We start from the raw sequence: 19615 nt of genomic DNA, 5'->3' as shown, positions 1-19615 counted from the left end.
AACTGACACATATCATTTTCAAGTGTACAACACAATGATTTGTTATTTGTATATAATAACAAATCAGTATGGGAAATGATCACCATATTAAGTCTAGTTACCATGCATCACCATCATATTTACAAAGTTTTTTTCTTGTGGTGAGGAAGATCTGACCACTGATATTTCAGATGAAGTTATAGGGAATAAATACACTATTATTTTGTTCTTGTAAAGCAAATGGTGATTCTTAAGGAAATGGGTTTAGCCTATTCCACCAGGAGTAAAGCAAGTATGTTTACTAAAAAATATTTGATTTTTATCATGATACACAGCAAAGCAACTCATTATCAATTTTAAAAGTCTAAAATATGATAATTTCTTATATTCAACCAATGAAGCAAATTTCTGATGTCATTTTATCAGATGATGAGATATTATAAACCTATCAAAATAGTGTCCTTCTCTCTACAAAAAGTTTAACTTTAACTAAATAAATTATTTAATTTTCTTTAATATTTTCCTTACCCGTGACTTGAACAAGTGATCATATACTTCTAGTAGTCTAGGTAATGGCACTCCAATTTCATTCATTGTCTGTATTACAAAACCTACATCCCAGTTCAAAGTACAAACTTGCTGCTCTAAAAACTGCACAATAAAATCTGGAGAGGGAAAAAGATCAGAAATTAGAATTGTTACCTCTCCCCTCCTCAGCTTATTGAGAAAAAATAGCCACACATTGTGTAAGTTTAAAGTCTATAACATGATGATGTGATACATACATATATTGTGAAGTGTTCACTCCAGTAAGGTTTGTTAACAGGTCCTTCACCTTACATAATTACTCTTTTATTGTTACAGAATTGGGGAGCCTAGGTGGCTCAGCTGGTTAAACGGCTACCCTCAGTTCAGGTCATGATCTCAGGGTCCTGGGATTGAGAGTCCCGCCTGGGGCTCCCTGCTCAGAGGGGAGTCTGCTTCTCCCTCTGCCCCTCCCCTCTGCTTGTGCTCTCTCTCTCAAATAAATAAATAAAATCTTAAAAAAAAAGAAAACCAGTGGGGTGCCTGGGTGGCTCAGTCAGTTAAGCGCTTGCCTTCAGCTCAGGTCGTGATCTCTGGGTCCTGGGATTGAGCCCTGCATCAGGCTCCCTGCTCAGCTGGAAGTCTGCTTCTCCCTCTCCCTGCCCCCTGCTCGTGCTCTCTGTCACTCTCTCTCGCTCTAAAATAAATAAGTAAAATCTTAAAAAAAAAAAAACCAAAAAACCAAAAACCACTTTTCAAAAAAAATTTTTTTACATAAATAAGTTATATATCAGAATAGGCAAATATACAGAGATATAAAGTACATTAGTGATTGCCTAGGGCTGGAGAGTGGGAAGGAATAGGGAGTGATTGCTAATAGGTACATGATTTCTTTCTGGGGGTGATGAAAATGGTCTAAATTTAATTGTGGTGATTGTCGCACAACTATGAATATGCTATACGATTTAAAGCTATTAGGGAAAAAATTACATTTTGGTGAGTTAGGAAAATACAAAAAGGTACAAGAAATAGAGACCATTCACAATCCCACTATTGGAGAGGACCCATTGATATTTCTTATTATATCCTCAATTTAACAGCTTTTCAGAAAAGAAATAAATTTAGAAATATTAAATGTGTTTTTTAAGTGCCTCACCCCCTTAGATGTGTAAGTTATTTATTTTGATCGTTCTAATTTTGGCCCCATTCTCACTTTTTACTACTTGTCATATCATAAATAAAGTCATAATAGTACTGATCACATTCATATTTATGATACTCAAAACCTGAGACTGACCAATGTGAAATCCATGGGCAAGAAGAATCACTGAAAAGACTGCCACTGACTGAACCTACAACTTCCCTAGAATCTACCATACAAAAATTTTGCATATGTAATCGAATTTCTAAAAACTCTAAACTTGTTCTAGTTTGAAGCCCCCTGGAGCTTGTTTGCCATTGAAAGATGGAAAGAAGAAGAAGAAGGGGGGGGGAGGAAAGTGGGGGAGAGAGGAGGAGGAGAAGAAGGCCTCTTTTACCCTAAACTTAATTGGGCTCAAAAATTAAAAATCTAAGTTGAAGCAGAAATATCCTCAAAAGAAATTATGTATAATATGGCCTTTTTAGTATTAAAATTTTTATTCTGTTTCTCTCATTAATGAAATAGCATGGCAGTTTTAAATCCTATACTTATAAGAAAAAAAGCGTACGATTATAATGACTTTATTTCTTGCCATTTCCAGGAAATAAGTCGTAAATCAGAGATGGTCTATAAAAAAGTCTCTAACCTCATTAAATAAACAAACAATTTAATGTTATGTTGTGACCATTTTCCTGGTTCTCAACATTTTTCAAAGACCGTAGTGCTTAACATCCTACTTTACGGATGTATTTATGTTGAATCTATTCTTTTATTTTTTTAAGTAGGCTATAAGCCCAGCATGGAGCCCACCCAACATGGGCTTGAACTCATGACCCTGAGATCAAGGCCTGAGCTGAGATCAAGAGTTGGATGCTTAACCAACTGAGCCACTCAGGCACCCTGATTCTATTATTTTACAACTGAAGAAAACATTATACATTGGCGAATGGCTAATAATTAGAGTCATATACATAAAAATTATAGTACAGTTCATTAAGGGGTTAAAAAATTGCATTTTTAACACAATTATTTGCAATTTTTAGAAAAGATTTATTTATTTATTTGAGAGAAAGAGTGTGAGCAGCGGGAGGGGCCCAGGGAGAGGGAAAATTTTCCAGCAGACTCCCTGCTCAGCGGGGAGCCCAATGTGAATCAGGGCTCGATCCCAGGACCCTGAGATCATGACCTCAGCCGAAATCAAGAGTTAGCCGCACAACCAACTGAGCCACCCAGGTGCCTTGACTATTTGTTATTTTAAAGAAAAATATGTCCTCAATATAATAAGAGCAGTTGAAGCAATCACAGATTGCCCATGCAGAAAAACACCAGCCATTTTTCTTTCCTCTTTAAACTCATAGAGGGTTACCAACAATATAATCATTACGGTCTGTTAGCACTATCCCCAGACAGATATATAAACTTGCAAGATCAAAGTTTCATATCTAACTATTTATCAACAAATCCTGCTATCTTTGGAGGTCTTTCTTTCTGGAGAGGGAGAATTAAACTGTTGAGCTAAACAGCAACAAAGAAACAATTCCACTCTGAAGAACATCATCTTTCCATGCCAATGAAGAAAACCATCAAAAGAAAACAAAACAAAACACCCATGACAGCACTTAAGGTTACTGCTTACCTAAAGGAAAGAAGCGAGGTGTGCCAGCATAAATTTTGCCAAGGAGCACAACCTTGAGACTAAGAGCATGCATTCTATCTGAGGAGCTCAACGCCACACTTTCACTCAATTCTGCAACAAAAAGACATGCCATTAGAAACCCAAACTGTTTTTAATGTGAGACGTTTAAATTGGCTATTTTATTCTGTTTCAAGGTACAAAATACCCTACAAATGATACTCTAATATAACGAGCAGATACTGTGTTTCTGTTAGTGTCTGAAATACTTTCGTCTTACCAGGACACTGATTATGGGATTCTAAGGTAAGTGTCTCAGAATCCCTTATTAAGAAGTACAACCAAAAAATGACACATCCTTTTCTCAGAGTCCTCTCCAATATAAATTGAGGTCATTCTCTAGAGGACCACCCTCTGCCACATTCTACCACATCCATGCACCCACCACTTACCTCTACTCAGGTATATACAATTTTCAAGAGCTCTAGATAAATGAAAGCCACTAGCAGCTTGCATTCCTCTACCAAGTCACTAAATAATGTATGCTAATATATTTGTAAGTGAGCACTTACCTTTCTCTATGATATCTTGCCAAAGTGTCTGCACCAATATAGGGTCTGAATAACCAGCACAATGAATTATTGCAAGTTTACACTCTGCAAGTTTAAACGGGTCAGCAAATTCCCCATAAAGCTGTCGGAGAAAATGCCAACATTATACATACAACCAGAGGTCGAGTCAGAAATTAATGATGCACTCCTTGAAAAATAGAAATGATCGAAGATTTTATCCAAAGTCCCTAAAATACGATATAAAGATGTGATGACATGCAGTTGGTCATAACCTCAGATTAAGCATGGTGAAGGCTTGGTAAATACATTTAAATAGATTTCAACATGTGTGCCCTTTCTTTTCCCCTTGGCTGGCAAGGAGATACTGCAATAACATGTCTTTTATAATTAGCATTGTCTAGACCAGGATTTAAAGAATCATGGAAACACAAGTCTCAGGGTGCTTCATGGCACTTGGAGAAAGGCCCAAGAATTATTGAAAAAGGAACTGCTCTGAAGTACAGAGTGGGAGAGGCTTGGAGAGATAAGCAAAGATAAGTTACTTTTCCAAGACAAGAAGCAAGGCCATAAAATAGATGGCAGGAGTTTTAACGAAGCTCAATGTGAGGCTGATAGATTCTTGATAGAAAGCGGCCTGGAAAGAGCAAGTTAGCTCTTCCTAAGAGTCATATACCACAGCAGTGATCCGTCAGCCCAGCGACATGCTCCCCAGGACGGCTTATCTTAATTTTGTGGAGATAGATTAATCTTTCTCATGAAACACAAAAGTAGAATGCAAAAGAAACAAGGAATTTGTAGATATTAGGTGACTGCTAGAGGAATTCAACTTGCTTTTTTATTACCTTAGTTATGTCCATTAGTTCAGAATCCAGCTGAGAAATTGCATCCTGTACAGAAGAATGATGGGAATACTGCCTTTGTAGTGTCTCTTGTATCTGAAGTTGGATCCTAGCAACCTAGTTTGGATTAAAAAAAAAGCAAGTCTTAAGTTCTTGATGATAAATCAACAAGTACTTCAAGGAATTATTCCTAGTATCTGACTTTAAGTTGGTTAAAGTAAAAATAATGTATAAATAACAGCATAGTGACTGTAGTTAATAACACTGTACTGCATTTTGAAAGTTGTTGAAGAAAATAGATTGTAAAAGTTCTTAATCATAAGAAAAGAATTTTGTAATTATGTATATGGTGATAAATGTTAATTAGACTTATGTTGATCACTTTGCAATATCTAAACATACTGAATCATTACATTGTACACCTGGAACTAATACAATGTTATAAACAACAACAAAAAAATGTACAAATGAAGACTTCTATCATAACAAACTAGCAGCTCTTCACCACAACATAAAAATCTCACAGGAAGTATACTATGGCTACCACTCTAACACCCATCTCTCCCACGAATGTAGCCAGACAACGGCTAGACCATATTTTCCAACCTCCTCTGTAGGGAGATATGGCCATAAGACTAAGTTCTGTTTAAAGGAATGCAAGTGGAAGTAAAGTACGTCACTTCAGGGCTAAGGTCTTTAAAAGAGGGACTGTGCTTCTTACATGTTCTTTTTTCTCTTACTCCCTCTGACAGAAGAAAAAGATAACGCCATAGGGAATGATTAGAGTCAGAAAATAGAACTTGGGTATTAAAATCAATCAAGTGGAAGAAAGCCACTGGCCAGTCAGGGACACCCACTCTATGTGATATTTGTGAATGAGAAATAAGCTTTTGTATTTGGACCACTGTATACTTTTGGGTCTCTTAATTAGGGCAGCTTAGCCTACTCTACTTCACGAATCTACTTATTAGCTTCCAGAATAAATGGAAAATGTGATATAGTCTTTGTGTTGGAACAGTTGGGAAAAAAACCTTTAAAAAAGCCACAGAGAAAAAATTTAATTACAGCAATGTCTTGTGACCCAATAAAGGATATATGTTTAAATATGAAAATAAATACATACAGGCAGAAGAGACTAGAATTACTAATACTGACTGCTACTGACCTATGCCTTAGTAGAAGGAAGAAGGGAAAATGGAATAAATGCAGGCAAAGTCTAAGTATCTTTAGCGCTTACTTCCATTTTTTCTTCCAATTCATGAAGGAATTCACCATCTGCAGCTATCGATGAAATGGCTGTGGAACTTTTGGCACTAAGAATGGCTCGAGCAATGTACTCTAGTCGCTGCTGAAGTGAAATTTCTGTGCTGGGGGGAAAAACCTTATTTTTATTTATATGAATTCTTAAGGATCCAATATACAAATATATTAATTATGACGCACTATTTTGTATATACCAAATGAACATAAAAGGCCATTCGAAACTTGAAAAAACTATTAGAGGACTTCTAATAAAAGAGAGCTACAGTTTAAGGCAACAAGGAAACAAATACTTAAGTTTACATCCAAAAAAGTAACTTCCTATTTTAAAACTTTAATTCAGTATATTAAAACTTGGATTCTTCTAACACTAAGGAAAATGCTCTTTGTCACTCCTCCTATTTTCACTTCTCTACCTTAATATGGCTAATACTATATGTGATCCTCCACAAAGCAACTTGAGTGACCTCTTAAAAACAAAAATCAGATTATGTCACATGCCTTCACCTACTCCTTTAACCTCCTCTCCTTTCACCTGCTCCAGTGTTCACCATCTCCAACCCCTCTTTCTTTTTTGTATCCTAAACATGATAAACTTGAATCTGATACAGTGCTCTGCAGAGAATATTATTGCTAAGCTTGGACCTTTTCCTCCACATCTTTAATAGCTGTCATTCTTGTCATTTGAGAATCAATTTTCATAACAATTTGACGCCTTCTCTAACCAATCTTAACTAAAGCAGCTCCTCACCCTCCTTCCCCACCAGGCCCTTTGTACTATATTATCCTATTTTTATTATATTTATAGAACCTGAACTTGTTTGTGTCTGTGGTCTATACCTACTAGAATGGGAGCTCTTGGGAACAAAGGTGGTGTTTACATCGTTCACTACTCCTTTCTGCATGCCTTGAACATACATCAGTGGTGGTCAAAATCTATTTGCTGGGCGGCTGGCTAGCAGGTGTCAGAAGGCCCCAAGCATGTATTCACCTCCATGGTTACCATCTTCAGTCCTTTCTAATCCCCTATCAGACTTGGTTCTTTGACATTACAAAGTGACTTGGCATTAAAAACAAACACACTAATTCATTTAGTTGTTGGCAACCTCTTACACCAACCAGTATTAAATGTAACTTTTGATATCCCCATTAATTCCAATTTGAATCAGGAAAAAACTAGCTTTCTTTTACTTTCAGAGATCTTAAACTGTCCTTCTGTATAGCTATGGCTCCCATATTTTTCCCCTTCTAAAAAAAAAGAAAGGGATGGAAGGAGGGAGGAAGGAAGAATTAACTCCTTTCTCCCCTCTATCTTTCAAAGGACAGGTGTAGATGACAGTTACTTAGCACTGACCATCTCTTAATGTTGCACATAAAGGACTGTTCAGTACAACTAGGACCTGTTTCTAAAAGAGCTTCCCTTTCTTTCCCTTCTCATCTCTCAAAAAAGCCCTACTTGAACCAAACATATTAAAAGTGGGTAACATTTCCAAATTATTTAAAATAGAAATTCTATAGCTGCCAATTTATTTGCTGCAGCCTATATATGCAAAAAGAGTGCAGTGAGAAAGAGAGCAACATTATAGTTGGAAAAATATTTCATTGTGGAAAAAGATGGTAAGCTGAGAGCTAGAGTAGAAGGACAGTGTATCTCACATGAGGAAATTAGGTTATATGTGTTATGTATAAAGTAGATATGGATAATGAGTGTTCTTAAAAGTTAGAGAATTTCTGAATATTTTATTTATTTAATTTTTTAAAAAGATTTTACTTATTTGACAGAGAGGGAGAGAGACAGCAGAAGCAGGGGGAGTAGCACAAGAGGAAGAAGCAGGCTCCCCGCTGAGCAAGGAGTCCGATGCAGGACTCATGCGGACCTCGATCCCAGGACCACAGGATCATGATCTCAGCCAAAGGCAGACACTTAACGACTGAGCCACCCAGGCATCCCTTCTGAATATTTTACAGTAACAATATAACAAGAAAAAGGTCAATAAATATTAATGGAAGGCCAATTAAGAATACACACGTACATACTTAAACTTGCTATTACAGTCATATCTAGACTCTTTAACTTTTATTTATTTTTAAAGTAGGCTCTATTCCCAGCATGGGGCTTGAACTCACGACCCTGAGATCAAGAGTCACATGTTCTACCGACTGAGCCAGCTAGGCGCCCCATAAATTACCATTCTGATTAACTTGGTTTAAAAACAGCTTTGCTTCTACAACCTCTTCTTCCTAACTTAACCGATCTTCAGTTTTTAGAAATAGGACTCGTGTTATTTTGGCGAAGAAGATTCCAAACGAAAATACAAGGTCAAATTAATGATCTGTCCAAGATTATATTAAATTGTTTTGATATAATAATCTAACTAGAAATTTTAATGCTTTCTTTAGTAAGATTTTTAACAATCTTCAACATATATGCTCAAATTTTTTTGGTAATTTAAAACAATAATAGAGCAGAGGAAATTAAGTCTAGAATTAGTAAAACATTTAGAATTATAAAGCCTTTAAGAAGTTTTTGTCCTTTTAATTAAAAATATTAATTAACTGCTTAGTAGGAAAGAATCTAAAGACATACTTTAAAGAAGAGATTTAGAAGATAGTTTCACTAGAGAGGGTCGGTCTTGGGTATTTTAGTACCTCCTATACATTATTAAAAAAAAAAAAAAGAAAAAATTGTAAACTTTAGGTAAATCCAAGTAAAAGCATAAAAACTCTACATAGGTATAACCTGAATAAGGTTTTATTTAATTTCTGAAATCTGGATGTATTATAGGTCAGTTATCAATCATTATTCATAGTAGTAAGTGTATTATACCATACCTATGCATGTCAGCCAATTTGGACAGGACACGAGCAGCATTACTAAAGCTTCTGTTCTTTTCATAATACCTCCACAGTAAATCCATATAACGAACTTTGTTTTGATCAACTTTGGCCATTCGAACTAGATGTGGCTCCAGAAATGGAGAAGCAATCTGCAAATTATACAGTCACTCAGAAACATTTTCTGGACTAGTCACTTGTTCTTTATGTAGTAACTATAACATTTTAAGACAACTACAGGTATGCCTTGCTTCACGAATACATAAGCAAAATTATAATCCAAAAACAGAGGCCAATTTCTTTCATTATAAATGATTTTTGTCTTACCAGTGTTAACTGAAGAGTTGCTAAGATAGTTGAATTAGGCTAATTAAACTAATAATTCAGTTACAAATGTTTTTTAATTTTTATTTTTTTGAGAGAGACAGAGAGAGCATGAGCCCGGGGGGGGGGGGGCCTCCCCAGCAGGCTCCATCTCACGACCCCAGGATCACAACCTGAGACGAAATCAAGAGTCGGACACTTAACGACTGAGCCACCCAGGTACCCCCAATTACAAATCTTTTAATAAACTTTCAAAACACAGCTATTGATTCCTAGACTCTGAGCTCAAAGACATCCTTGCCATTATCAAATGTCACACATTTATTTTACAGAATATTGAGACTTAGGATAGTAAAAAGACATGTATGAAGTCACATACTGAATTAATGGCAGAGGTAATGCCAAGTTTAGGACTCCTAATTCATAATCAAATGCTTTCCATCCCACAGTATAAAAAACTCAAATCAGCTTCAAAATAACAAGAAAATTAGAGCAATAGTTTGTTTTGCCCACTAGGGAAAGATAAGACATTACTTGGCTTGACATTAACACCTAATGGTAGGTTCAGGATAAGAAAATGAATTTCCTGTATCTATGTATTTTTTATTTTTATTCATTTATTTTTAAAGATTTTATTTATTTGACAGAGAGAGCGCGTGCGCACGCACAAGCAGAGGGAGTGGCAGGCAGAGGGAGAGGGAGAAACAGGCTCCCTGCAGAGCAGGGAGCCCGATGCAGAGCTCGATCCCAGGACCCTGCAATCATGACCTGAGCCAAAGGCGTAGGCTTAACTGAGCCACCCAGGCACCCCTCCTTCAACTATGTATATGCTACCTGAAAATACAGATTAACAATACTGGAATAAAAAAATTGTTTTACCTGCAATAGCTTATCTGCAAGATCAGCTTGTATTAGCCAATTATAAAGGGCAATACTAAAGAGCTCATCTTTGGATCGTTGAGACAATTTAAGCATCTGTTCAAACTAAAATAAAAAAAAATAGTAAAAATTAGCAGTTAAAGGCTCTCTTGCTGGACATCATAAACATCAGCCTTATAAAACCCTGAAATCAAGAATTCTCAAATGCTTATTTCTAAGAGCTACTATCTTTTCCAAGAGGAGCTGCCACCACTACCACATAGAACTTCTTAAAACAATGTATTTTCAGGATAAAAACATGCTATGTCCCTTACATGATGTCCTGCTTCTTCATTACTCAGCATGTTGGGATCAGATGACAATACTGGAGGCCCAGGTTTTTTGGGTACACTGGGAGACTGAGGAGCAGCCTTACTTTGATTTACCAATTCTTGAAGTGTATCTGTAATACACTTATAACTGTTTAATCTGAAAAAACAATGGAAAAGGAGCAACTGCATTATTTAATTAAATAGCAACTGACTTATCTAACTTAAATACACAGAGTAATTTGAAGACTATTTTGGGGAATAGATATATGTACACACACGTATATTTGGTATAAAAATAATATAAATTGTATACTTTTTCTAGGTTTGAGAAACATGTGGTTAACCATAAAAGGGTGAAGTCATAAAAATTAATGTATTAGTAAGAACCAGGTTTTTGATAGGTTATATATTTCCTTTATGGACACACATTTTTCTTCTTCTTTAACAGTCACTACTAATTTGTGAACATTTAAAAATCATTCCATAAAATAAAAATACTAATCTTCACCCAGAACGAGAAATTAGATGGGGAAGAGATGGTTCCAAATAAGTTATCTCATTTTAAAATGACATTAGTAAAGTGTCATAAAAACCACAGAGGCAAGTTCAAAAGCACTGATAAGTCCTTAAGAATTTCCACCAGACTAAAACTTGAACCCTAAGATAAGAATTATAATCCTAATTTAGGCCTGTGATAAAACCAGACATTTTTAAGTGAAAGCATAATTCAATTTTATAAGTGTTTTACTTAAAATATCATTTTCCTAATACAGTCAATCAAACTTTACACAAAGGAAAGTCTGTATCCAGAAAGTTGGTAAGCTGCTAAGGTAATAAAACTTGCCTTTCTTGGAAAGCCTGCAGTCCCACAATGTCTTCTTCTGGTTCTCCATGTTTATAAAAATGAAGTCCAAGACCCTGAGGATCTTTTTTTTCTGCAGCAGTAAGAGAGAGCTCCACTACACCCTCATAAAAACGGACTAATGGGAAAGAAAAAGGACAAAGAGATAAGGCTTATTAAGCTGGATGCGTTTTTCCTTAGCTGGTTTATAAAATCAAGGTTTTTATGTCTCTACTGTATGCTGGTCACCTTGATGACACTATCATAAAATATGTCTGGTGAATATACCAAAGAACAAGGTACCAACATGCCTAAAAGGCTGCTATTAAGTATATTTCCTTCACTGGAAAAAAATTTTCAAAGTTGGAATAACCAAAGGAAAGGTTTCAGTTTCTTGATGAAAAAAAAAAAAACACCTTAGAATTCAATATCTGTGCTAGGAGTTATTACTTTTACATTATGCTAGATTTGATTTAAAGTAATTTAAAAACAAGCAGACAGGTACTGTTTTAAAAAATTAGCCAAAAGAATGTAAAGCATCCAAAAAATAAATGTAACCCAGGAAGCTATCTAATAGATAGTTTAACTGGACAAGGACCAAAACTCCGTGTTAAGAAGTTACGTATTTCAAGATATAAAAAGAGCATCATAGTTTTTGCAGAGGCTAGTGCACTCATCAGATACTAGAACACAAGGCATGAATTTCCTACGTCATATCACTTGGGAAAGTGAAGTGGAAGAGGGAATTGCTTATTTTATTCAGTCATTTGTCCCCTGAGTTAAGAAAAAGATATGAAGAACATTTTGTTTCTCACCTTGTCTATACTGAGCACAAACATTGGAAAGGTCCACTTGACTGCTGATTTTCTGATATTCCTTTAAGGATTCTCTTAACATTCTTTCCTTTTCAATCTTATTTTGAACTTGTCGGGAACGCTGGAGGAGTTCATTTGCCTAGAATTAGAGATAACAAGAACTTAAAAACATGCAAAATCCAGCACAAAGATGACGTTATCAACATAAGTTTTGGTCTATGTCTTAATTTACATCTGGTTTATTATCATAAAAAATAAAAACAACTCTACAAACTTACTTCTTCTTAATTTTAGGCAGAAAAATTTTTGACCAAAAAATCCTAGCTATTTTTAATTCCTCTCACAAATATTTTAAGCAAGATAGCTTTTGACTGGTAAATCTCTTGCCTAGTCAATACATTATTGGTCAGCAGGCAATCCATGTGATACTGATTTTTTAAATTATTTTCACCTGTAAGAAAGGATCAATAAAAATTGCCCAATTAACTCTAACTTATTATAGACTTGAAGTTTTCATAACTTTTAATTTCTAAGGAGAAACATATTTAACCATTTAAAAAAACATGGTCTAGAAATACTAACAAGATTCTTTATGAAAAACTTAAATAAACAAGGATTTTTAAGAAATGATGTATTCTAACTCTTTTCATCATACAGAGGAGGACTCTGGAGGCCAAGGGAGGTTAGGAGACCTACCCAAGAGATGTCATTAAGTAAAAGATGGTTTCTGATTCCGGTTCTATTGTGCTTTTCATACCATGAAACCCCTTTAAGAAACACTGAAATACCTAATAAAGCATCATACCTTAGAACAAATTGCATCATCAGTGCTATACAGAAGTGGGCAGATATCCTGTAAGTGTAAACTAATGCCATCAACAGCAGCATTATCTCTGATGTAGCAGTTGATAAGAGACGCAATTAACGCCCCTGTCAGTTCCTTGTCCCTGATTACCAGATCTTTAAACGTGGTGATTTTCAGCTGCTCTTGAAATTCCTAGGAGTGTAAGAGAAAGTCCTTTTTTCTATCAAAAATATATGAACATCCTATTTTCTAGACAGAACAAAATTTCTTTAATAATTTAAAATAACCAAAAAATTAATACACTCTATAATTCAAAAGAGAAAATATGCTAAACTATACAGACTAACACATTTTTGCAAACTTTCATAGAATCATACAGAACTGTTAACCCACAGTGTGACCAGTACAGATCTCTCAATTTACAAATGAGAAAAGTAAAATGTAGGCAGAACCAAAATTAGAGCCAGGTCTCCTGATTTTAGTCATAATCAGAAAGAACAATCACTTAGCTACATTAAAAAATGTTGGGCTTACAGGGTGCCTGGGTGGCTCAGTTGGTTAGGCATTTGACTCTTGATTTCAGCTCAGGTCATGATCTCAGGGTGCTGAGACTGAGCCTTGACTCAAGCTCTGCACTGAGCATCGAGCCTGCTTAAGATTCTCTCTCCCTTTCCCTTTGTCCCTCCCTGCCCCCATGCTTTCTTGCTCTCTCTCAAAAAAATAAAAAATAAAAATAAAAATCTTGGGCTTCCATTTATTTTTCCTAAATGTTAGGATTCTATTTAAAGCCTTCTAACAGGGGCACCTGGGTGTCTCAGTCATTAAGCCTTTGGCCCAGGGCATAATCCCAGGGTCCTGGGATCGAATCCGGCTCCCTGCTCTGCTGGGAGCCTGCTTCTTCCTCTCCCACTCCCCCTGCTTGTGTTCCCTCTCTCGCTGGCTGTCTCTCTGCCAAATAAATAATAAAATAAAATCTTAAAAAAAAAATAAATAAAGCCTTCTAACATGCACCTGGGTAGCTCAGTCAGTTAAACGTCCTACTCTTGATCTCAGCTTAGGTCTTAATCTCAAGGTCGTGAGTTCAAACCCCACTTTGGACTCCATGCTGGGTGTGGAGCCTACTTTAAAAAAAAAAAAGCCTCCTAACATGGGAGTTTGATCTCATTTTGAACAAATGGAGTCCTAGGGGCGCCTGGGTGGCTCAGTCAGTTAAGCGTGTGCCTTCTGCTCAGGTCACGATCCCAGGGTCCTGGGATTAAGCTCCAAATCAAGCTCCCTGCTCAAAGGGGAGCCTGCTTCTCCTGCTCCCTCTGCTGTCTGCCCCAGTTGTGCTCTCTCGCTGTCAAATAAAATCTTTAAAAAATATAAAAAAATAAATGTGGCATTCTAAAGTACTGAGATGATTTATGCTTTATTAAAATACTCTGTTTAGGGATTTGACTATTTATTCTAAATTTCACCATAAATCCAATCCATATTCCAATTTTTTAACTAATATGTAATTTGGATTCCTTGAGCAAAAACTCATGATGCAAGGAAGGAAGCTTCAAAGATGAATCACAAAAAAGATGCCTAGCCTAAAAATTTACTTACATTATGTTTACCATCCAATAGGACTAAAAATCATTAATCTACCTGGCATGGAAAAGAAAAGCTTTTATAGTTAAACATATCCCCTGAGTTTTTAAAAGGCAAAAAAAAGTATGTGCTTAAAATAAACAAAGCCACCAACAAAACAACACACTGGACACTACTGAAAAGAACAAGGGGGACTGCCTTTTAACTTTGAAAATTGGTACTTAAAAGTCAAGCATTAAACATTTCAGGGTAACCAAAGGCCTTAGAGGATAAGGGAAAATTTTTCCCCCCACAGAATTGCAGTGATTAAATATGGAAGAAATCACAGATAGAGAAAAATGACCACTTCATAATCTTAAGTGAAATAGCTAATTCAGGTAATGATTCATCAATGGATGATGAAAGCTTGATGAAACTCTTGATGGGGAATTTCACAATGGCAGGACCTGAATTCAGTAATCAAGCTTAGTACCACTAAAAGTGGGACAACAATATCACTAAAAGCAGGACAATTAAAACTTGTGTCTTCTAATACAGTTTGACCCACAAACCACTGCATATGAAGTATTCTATTCATCCTCGAATAAATTGACCTGAATTTAATCAAGACTTTGCAGACTAACTTCCATCATATAGAAAATGCAGGAATAGAGGGATAAGTTCACTCCAAGGAGGTAAAGGCAACCTTAAGGTACAAGACTGATGACCTGATTCTTTCCTGGCAATAGCAAGGAAAAAAAGAAAGGAAAATGGCTCAGACTGACACAGATTTATTAATAATCAAATTCAACAAGTGAACCAAATGTTTAAATTCTGATCTGAACAAACCAATCCGTAAAAAGATATTTTTAAGACACAGAAATTTCTTTTTTCTTTTTTTAAAGATTTTATTTACTTATTTGACAGAGAGGCAGCGAGAGAGGGAATGCAAGCAGGGAGAGTGGGAGAGGGAGAAGCAGGCTTCCCGCTGAGCAGGGAGCCCGATGCAGGGCTCGATCCCAGAACACTGGGATGATGACCTGAGCTGAAGGCAGACGCTTAACGACTGAGCCACCCAGGCGCCCCAAGACACAGAAATTTCAAACACTACCAAAAAATTATTAATATTGCCAAGTATGCTGATGACTTATTCAAAGAAATGTCTACCTTTTAAAAGTTTATTTAAAAATTTTTATTTTCTAATTAATTTTAAGGCAGATTGCCACACAGTGCCTCATTTGGATGTCTGGAGCCCTGGAAGCTTGACATTCTACAAATGGACCTTGAGAGCGCATTTGGAGGTTCCAGCAGGGACGCACAGCTACTCTTATACTCTTGACCGAAGAATGGTCCTCCTCTATCAGGGAAGGTCATCCTCTTTGAGCACAAAGCTTTGGAAGGGATGCACATGGAATGGTAAGGGAGAAAGGGGACACCTGCTTAGCCAGTCAGATCAGCCGAGTCAACCCTGGTGATCAATGGGTGCGACAGATTCACATCACAACTCTCTTTAGAAATACACAGTAAAGTATACAGGAATGAAATGATATGACATCTAGGATCATCTTTAATTTGGTAAAGAAAAAGAGAATAGATTAATGAAAATTGATAAAATCTTGAAAATGCTGAATACAAGTGTATATGGGGATTATAATGTAGTATTTACACTATTTTTGTGTATGTTTAGAAATGTTCACAATAATAGGTAGGAATACATTCCCCCCCAGTGGCCTAACATTTAAATGAATGCAAATTTCCATTATACTTAAAAAGGATTCAAATGAGGACAGCAAGAGAAATATGACCCATTTTTTCTCACAATGGTAAACATCTTTCTTTAAAACTAAGAATGTTTAATTTAAGTCATTGGACTCTTTGAAATTACATGCAAAAATTTTGTGGATGTATCTGTATGCATTCTTTGAGGGTGGGAAGAAAGAGTATTGATCAAATTCCCAAAGGGATCTGAAACCCAAATAATGGTTACAATCTACTGTTTAAAAAAAATATTTTTGGTAAAGATTTCATTCATATACCAAGATAAAATTCTCACATACTGTAAAAACTTGTGGTTTCGACAAAGCGGATCCCTCAAGTTTTCATGCTTTAGTGCAATCTTCCATTAAGATTTCCATTAAGCAGATACTAACCTCATCATAATCTAAATGCCTCTCCCCAAAAGTCCCCTCCCAAACCCAAGTGTAAGATTAAAGCTCACTCAAAAGAAAACTAATCACAGCATTAACAGTATGATCTTAAGGGAAAAGAAATCCTACCTTCTGAAGTTCTCCTACAATGACAGTGAATTGATGTTCACAAAGAAGCTTCCATAAAGCCAGAGCCTGGTATGATTTTCGAACCAGCTGCTGGATTGCCTGAAGTGAAACCTTTTCACTCAGTTGAGCCTCTGATTACAAAACACAACTAATGAAGTTTTATACAATGACACAGGTTGTTTTAAATAAAACAACACTTCACTTTCAATAAGAACAACTATAGTTAAGGCTGAAATCTTCACTGGTCTCCTCCCTCCCCTCATCATAGCCAACAATGATCACGACTCGTTGAATTCATGCTTTTATCCTGTCATTATGCGTAAATGTGTCTGTGTGTGTACACATAAACAACAAAAACACTGCTGTTTTTAAATAATTTACACCACTGCTTTTTCCACCCAGCTGTATTTTCATACGTTATCTATATTTAGTAAGTATAAACCTAGTAAACTTAAATTACTGGATGTTCCATCATGTAAGTATACCACAATTAGGTCAATTTTCCACCTTAATGACATTTATATTGTCTCCCATGCTTTGCTACTAGAACAGTAATGCAATAAACATCCTTAAGAAAGGACTCCTGGAAAGCGCCGTCAGATTTCTCTAGGACTATGTTCCTCAAACCCTGGATTAAGAAATCAGATTCAGTCAGTCAGTCATGACAGCTTTTTTTCCCCCCTTAAAAAGGAAATAGAATTGGGGTGCCTGGCTGGCTCAGTCAGTAGACCATGCAACTCTTGATCTCAGGGTTTTAAGTTCAAGCCCCATACTGGGCATGGAGGCTACTTAAAAAAAAAAAAGGAAATAAAATAAAAAAGGAAAATATTAGAGTATAAAAGAGGTAGTTATTTCCTACAGTTTTGTTTCAGTTGTGTACGTATGCTTTCAAACATCTGGGTCATAACGTAAAATATATTTCTTACTATAAGGAAAAAAGTCTGATAAAGACTGCTATACGATGTATCCTTAGAAGTGAAACTGCCAGCTTTTAATGTATATGCATTTTCAGCTTTTACAGGATATGATCAAATTGCTCTCCAAAGCAGTCATTTCAGTGTACGTGTGCCGGCAATATGAACTCTCCCTTCTGTCTTAATCCTTACCAATGCTTGGTACTGTCAGGCTTAAGACCTCACTGAAGTACCATTAACAGTAATGAAAAAATGTTTACAAAATAGTAAACATAAAACTATATTTTGCAGGAAGGGACAAGAGTAAATGGCTGGGTCTTATTTAGCAAAGATCTATCAGCCAGAAATGGCTCAAATAGAACACAAAAATTCTTTACAAAAACTGGCAGGCAAAATTTAAGCAATGATTTATTATTCCATATTATTTCTGTAAACATTGATGATTATAGGTTTTCCATTACCTTGCTCTTTCCATGATTGTTACCATTTACAATAGACAAAAAAAACCAAAAAACAAAAACCAAAAAAACCCCAAAATTTTATTCACACTTTTAACTCTATAAAAAGGTATGTCCCTATCATTAGGAAAATGCAAACCAAAAACCACAATGAGATACCACTTTGCATCCACTAGGATGGGTACTATAAAAAAAGAAAAATAAGTGGTGAAGATGTGAAGAAATTGAAATATTTTGTGCACTACTAGCAGAAATGTAAAAGGGTGCATAGAAAATAGTACGGCAGTTCCTCAAAGATTAAAAACAGAATACCATACCATCCAGCAATTCCATTTCTGGGTATATAACAAAAGAACTGAAAACAGGGACTCAAATTTATATCTGCACACCATGTTCACAGCAGAATTACTCACAATACCTCAAAGGTGGAAGCAACCCAAGTGTTCAAAAACCCAACTGTTTTTTCTGCATGAAAAAACACCCCCAAACCAGCATTCATTTGTTTTGTAGCAAGCCACACCCTGCCAAACTCCTTCCCCAGAAACCACACACATCATTTCGGCATCAAGCCGCCACAACTTTGAAATGTGTCTATGGACACCTGTGCTTTAGCTCTAAATGTGTCCTAAGGTGGGGCTCCTGGCTGACTCGGTTGGAGGAACATGTGACTCTTGATCTCAGGGTCATGAGTTCAAGCCCCACAATGAGCAGAGAGATTACTAAAAAATGTAAATAAACTTAAAAAAAAAAAAAAGTGTCCTAAGGAACTGAAAAGCCTAAGAAAGGTTATTTTTTGGGGTCTGGGAATGCTCAAAAAATTTTCCATATAAATTAATGGTAATTACTTCCTCACTTTATGCCATTTCAGCTTACGAAAGGTTTCACAGGAACACTACTTTCAGATAGCAGGGGAAACCTGGGTAGACAAAGAATGCATATTGTCTTAAAAAGGAAATTCAGACATATGCTACAACATAGATAAACTCTGAAGACATATACTAATTGAAATAAGCCAGTTGCAAAGCTGGTCACTGTATAATTCCACTATATAATTCCACTGACATGAAGTACATAAGGTAGTCAAATTCAGAGACAAAAAACAAACAGAAAACGACTGACAGTTGTTAGGGACTGGGGTGGTGCCAGAAATGGGGAGTTGTTTCATGGGTACAGAGTTTTGTAGGAAGATGAAAAAAGTTCTGGAGATGGATAGTGGTGATGTTGGCACAACAATGTGAATGTGGTTAAAAATGGTACATTTTATACTATGTCTATTTTACAATTCAAAAACTTACGTTAAAAAAAAGGTATCATATTTTCTTGTAAAGGAAAGGAAAAAACTTTATGGGCTGATAGTTATGGAAATACATGAGATCCATACTGCCCACTTTTCTCAACCACACTGGTGTTATTTTAATTAAAAATATTTGTGTTATCAGGGGCGCCTGGGTGGCGCAGTCGTTAAGCGTCTGCCTTTGGCTCAGGGTGTGATCCCAGCGTTCTAGGATCGAGCCCCACATCAGGCTCCTCTGCTAGGAGCCTGCTTCTTCCTCTCCCACTCCCCCTGCTTGTGTTCCCTCTCTCGCTGGCTGTCTCTGTCAAATAAATAAATAAAATCTTTAAAAAAAAATAAAATAAATAAAAATAAAAA

At 36.1% G+C, this 19615-nt stretch overlaps 1 protein-coding gene across 1 annotated transcript in view; it reads right to left on the bottom strand.

Moving 5' to 3' along the window:
* NUP155 (nucleoporin 155) overlaps positions 1-19615 on the bottom strand; it is a 64069-nt gene that overhangs the window by 8179 nt on the left and 36275 nt on the right. Inside the window, exons 22-33 of the mRNA XM_008692623.2 lie at positions 16593-16723; positions 12760-12951; positions 11955-12093; positions 11143-11278; positions 10302-10455; positions 9988-10092; positions 8782-8936; positions 5927-6056; positions 4693-4806; positions 3851-3971; positions 3282-3392; positions 508-644 (exon numbers count right to left, since the gene is read on the bottom strand). Coding sequence (XP_008690845.1) covers positions 508-644; positions 3282-3392; positions 3851-3971; positions 4693-4806; positions 5927-6056; positions 8782-8936; positions 9988-10092; positions 10302-10455; positions 11143-11278; positions 11955-12093; positions 12760-12951; positions 16593-16723 — 1625 coding nt within the window. The remainder of the gene's footprint in view (positions 1-507; positions 645-3281; positions 3393-3850; positions 3972-4692; positions 4807-5926; positions 6057-8781; positions 8937-9987; positions 10093-10301; positions 10456-11142; positions 11279-11954; positions 12094-12759; positions 12952-16592; positions 16724-19615) is intronic.

Source organism: Ursus maritimus, unplaced genomic scaffold (genome assembly GCF_017311325.1).
Source record: "Ursus maritimus isolate PB19 unplaced genomic scaffold, ASM1731132v1 scaffold_15, whole genome shotgun sequence".
Taxonomy (NCBI): domain Eukaryota; kingdom Metazoa; phylum Chordata; class Mammalia; order Carnivora; family Ursidae; genus Ursus; species Ursus maritimus.
Note: the sequence above shows the minus strand (reverse complement) of the source record. Positions and strands in the feature narration are given on the sequence as shown.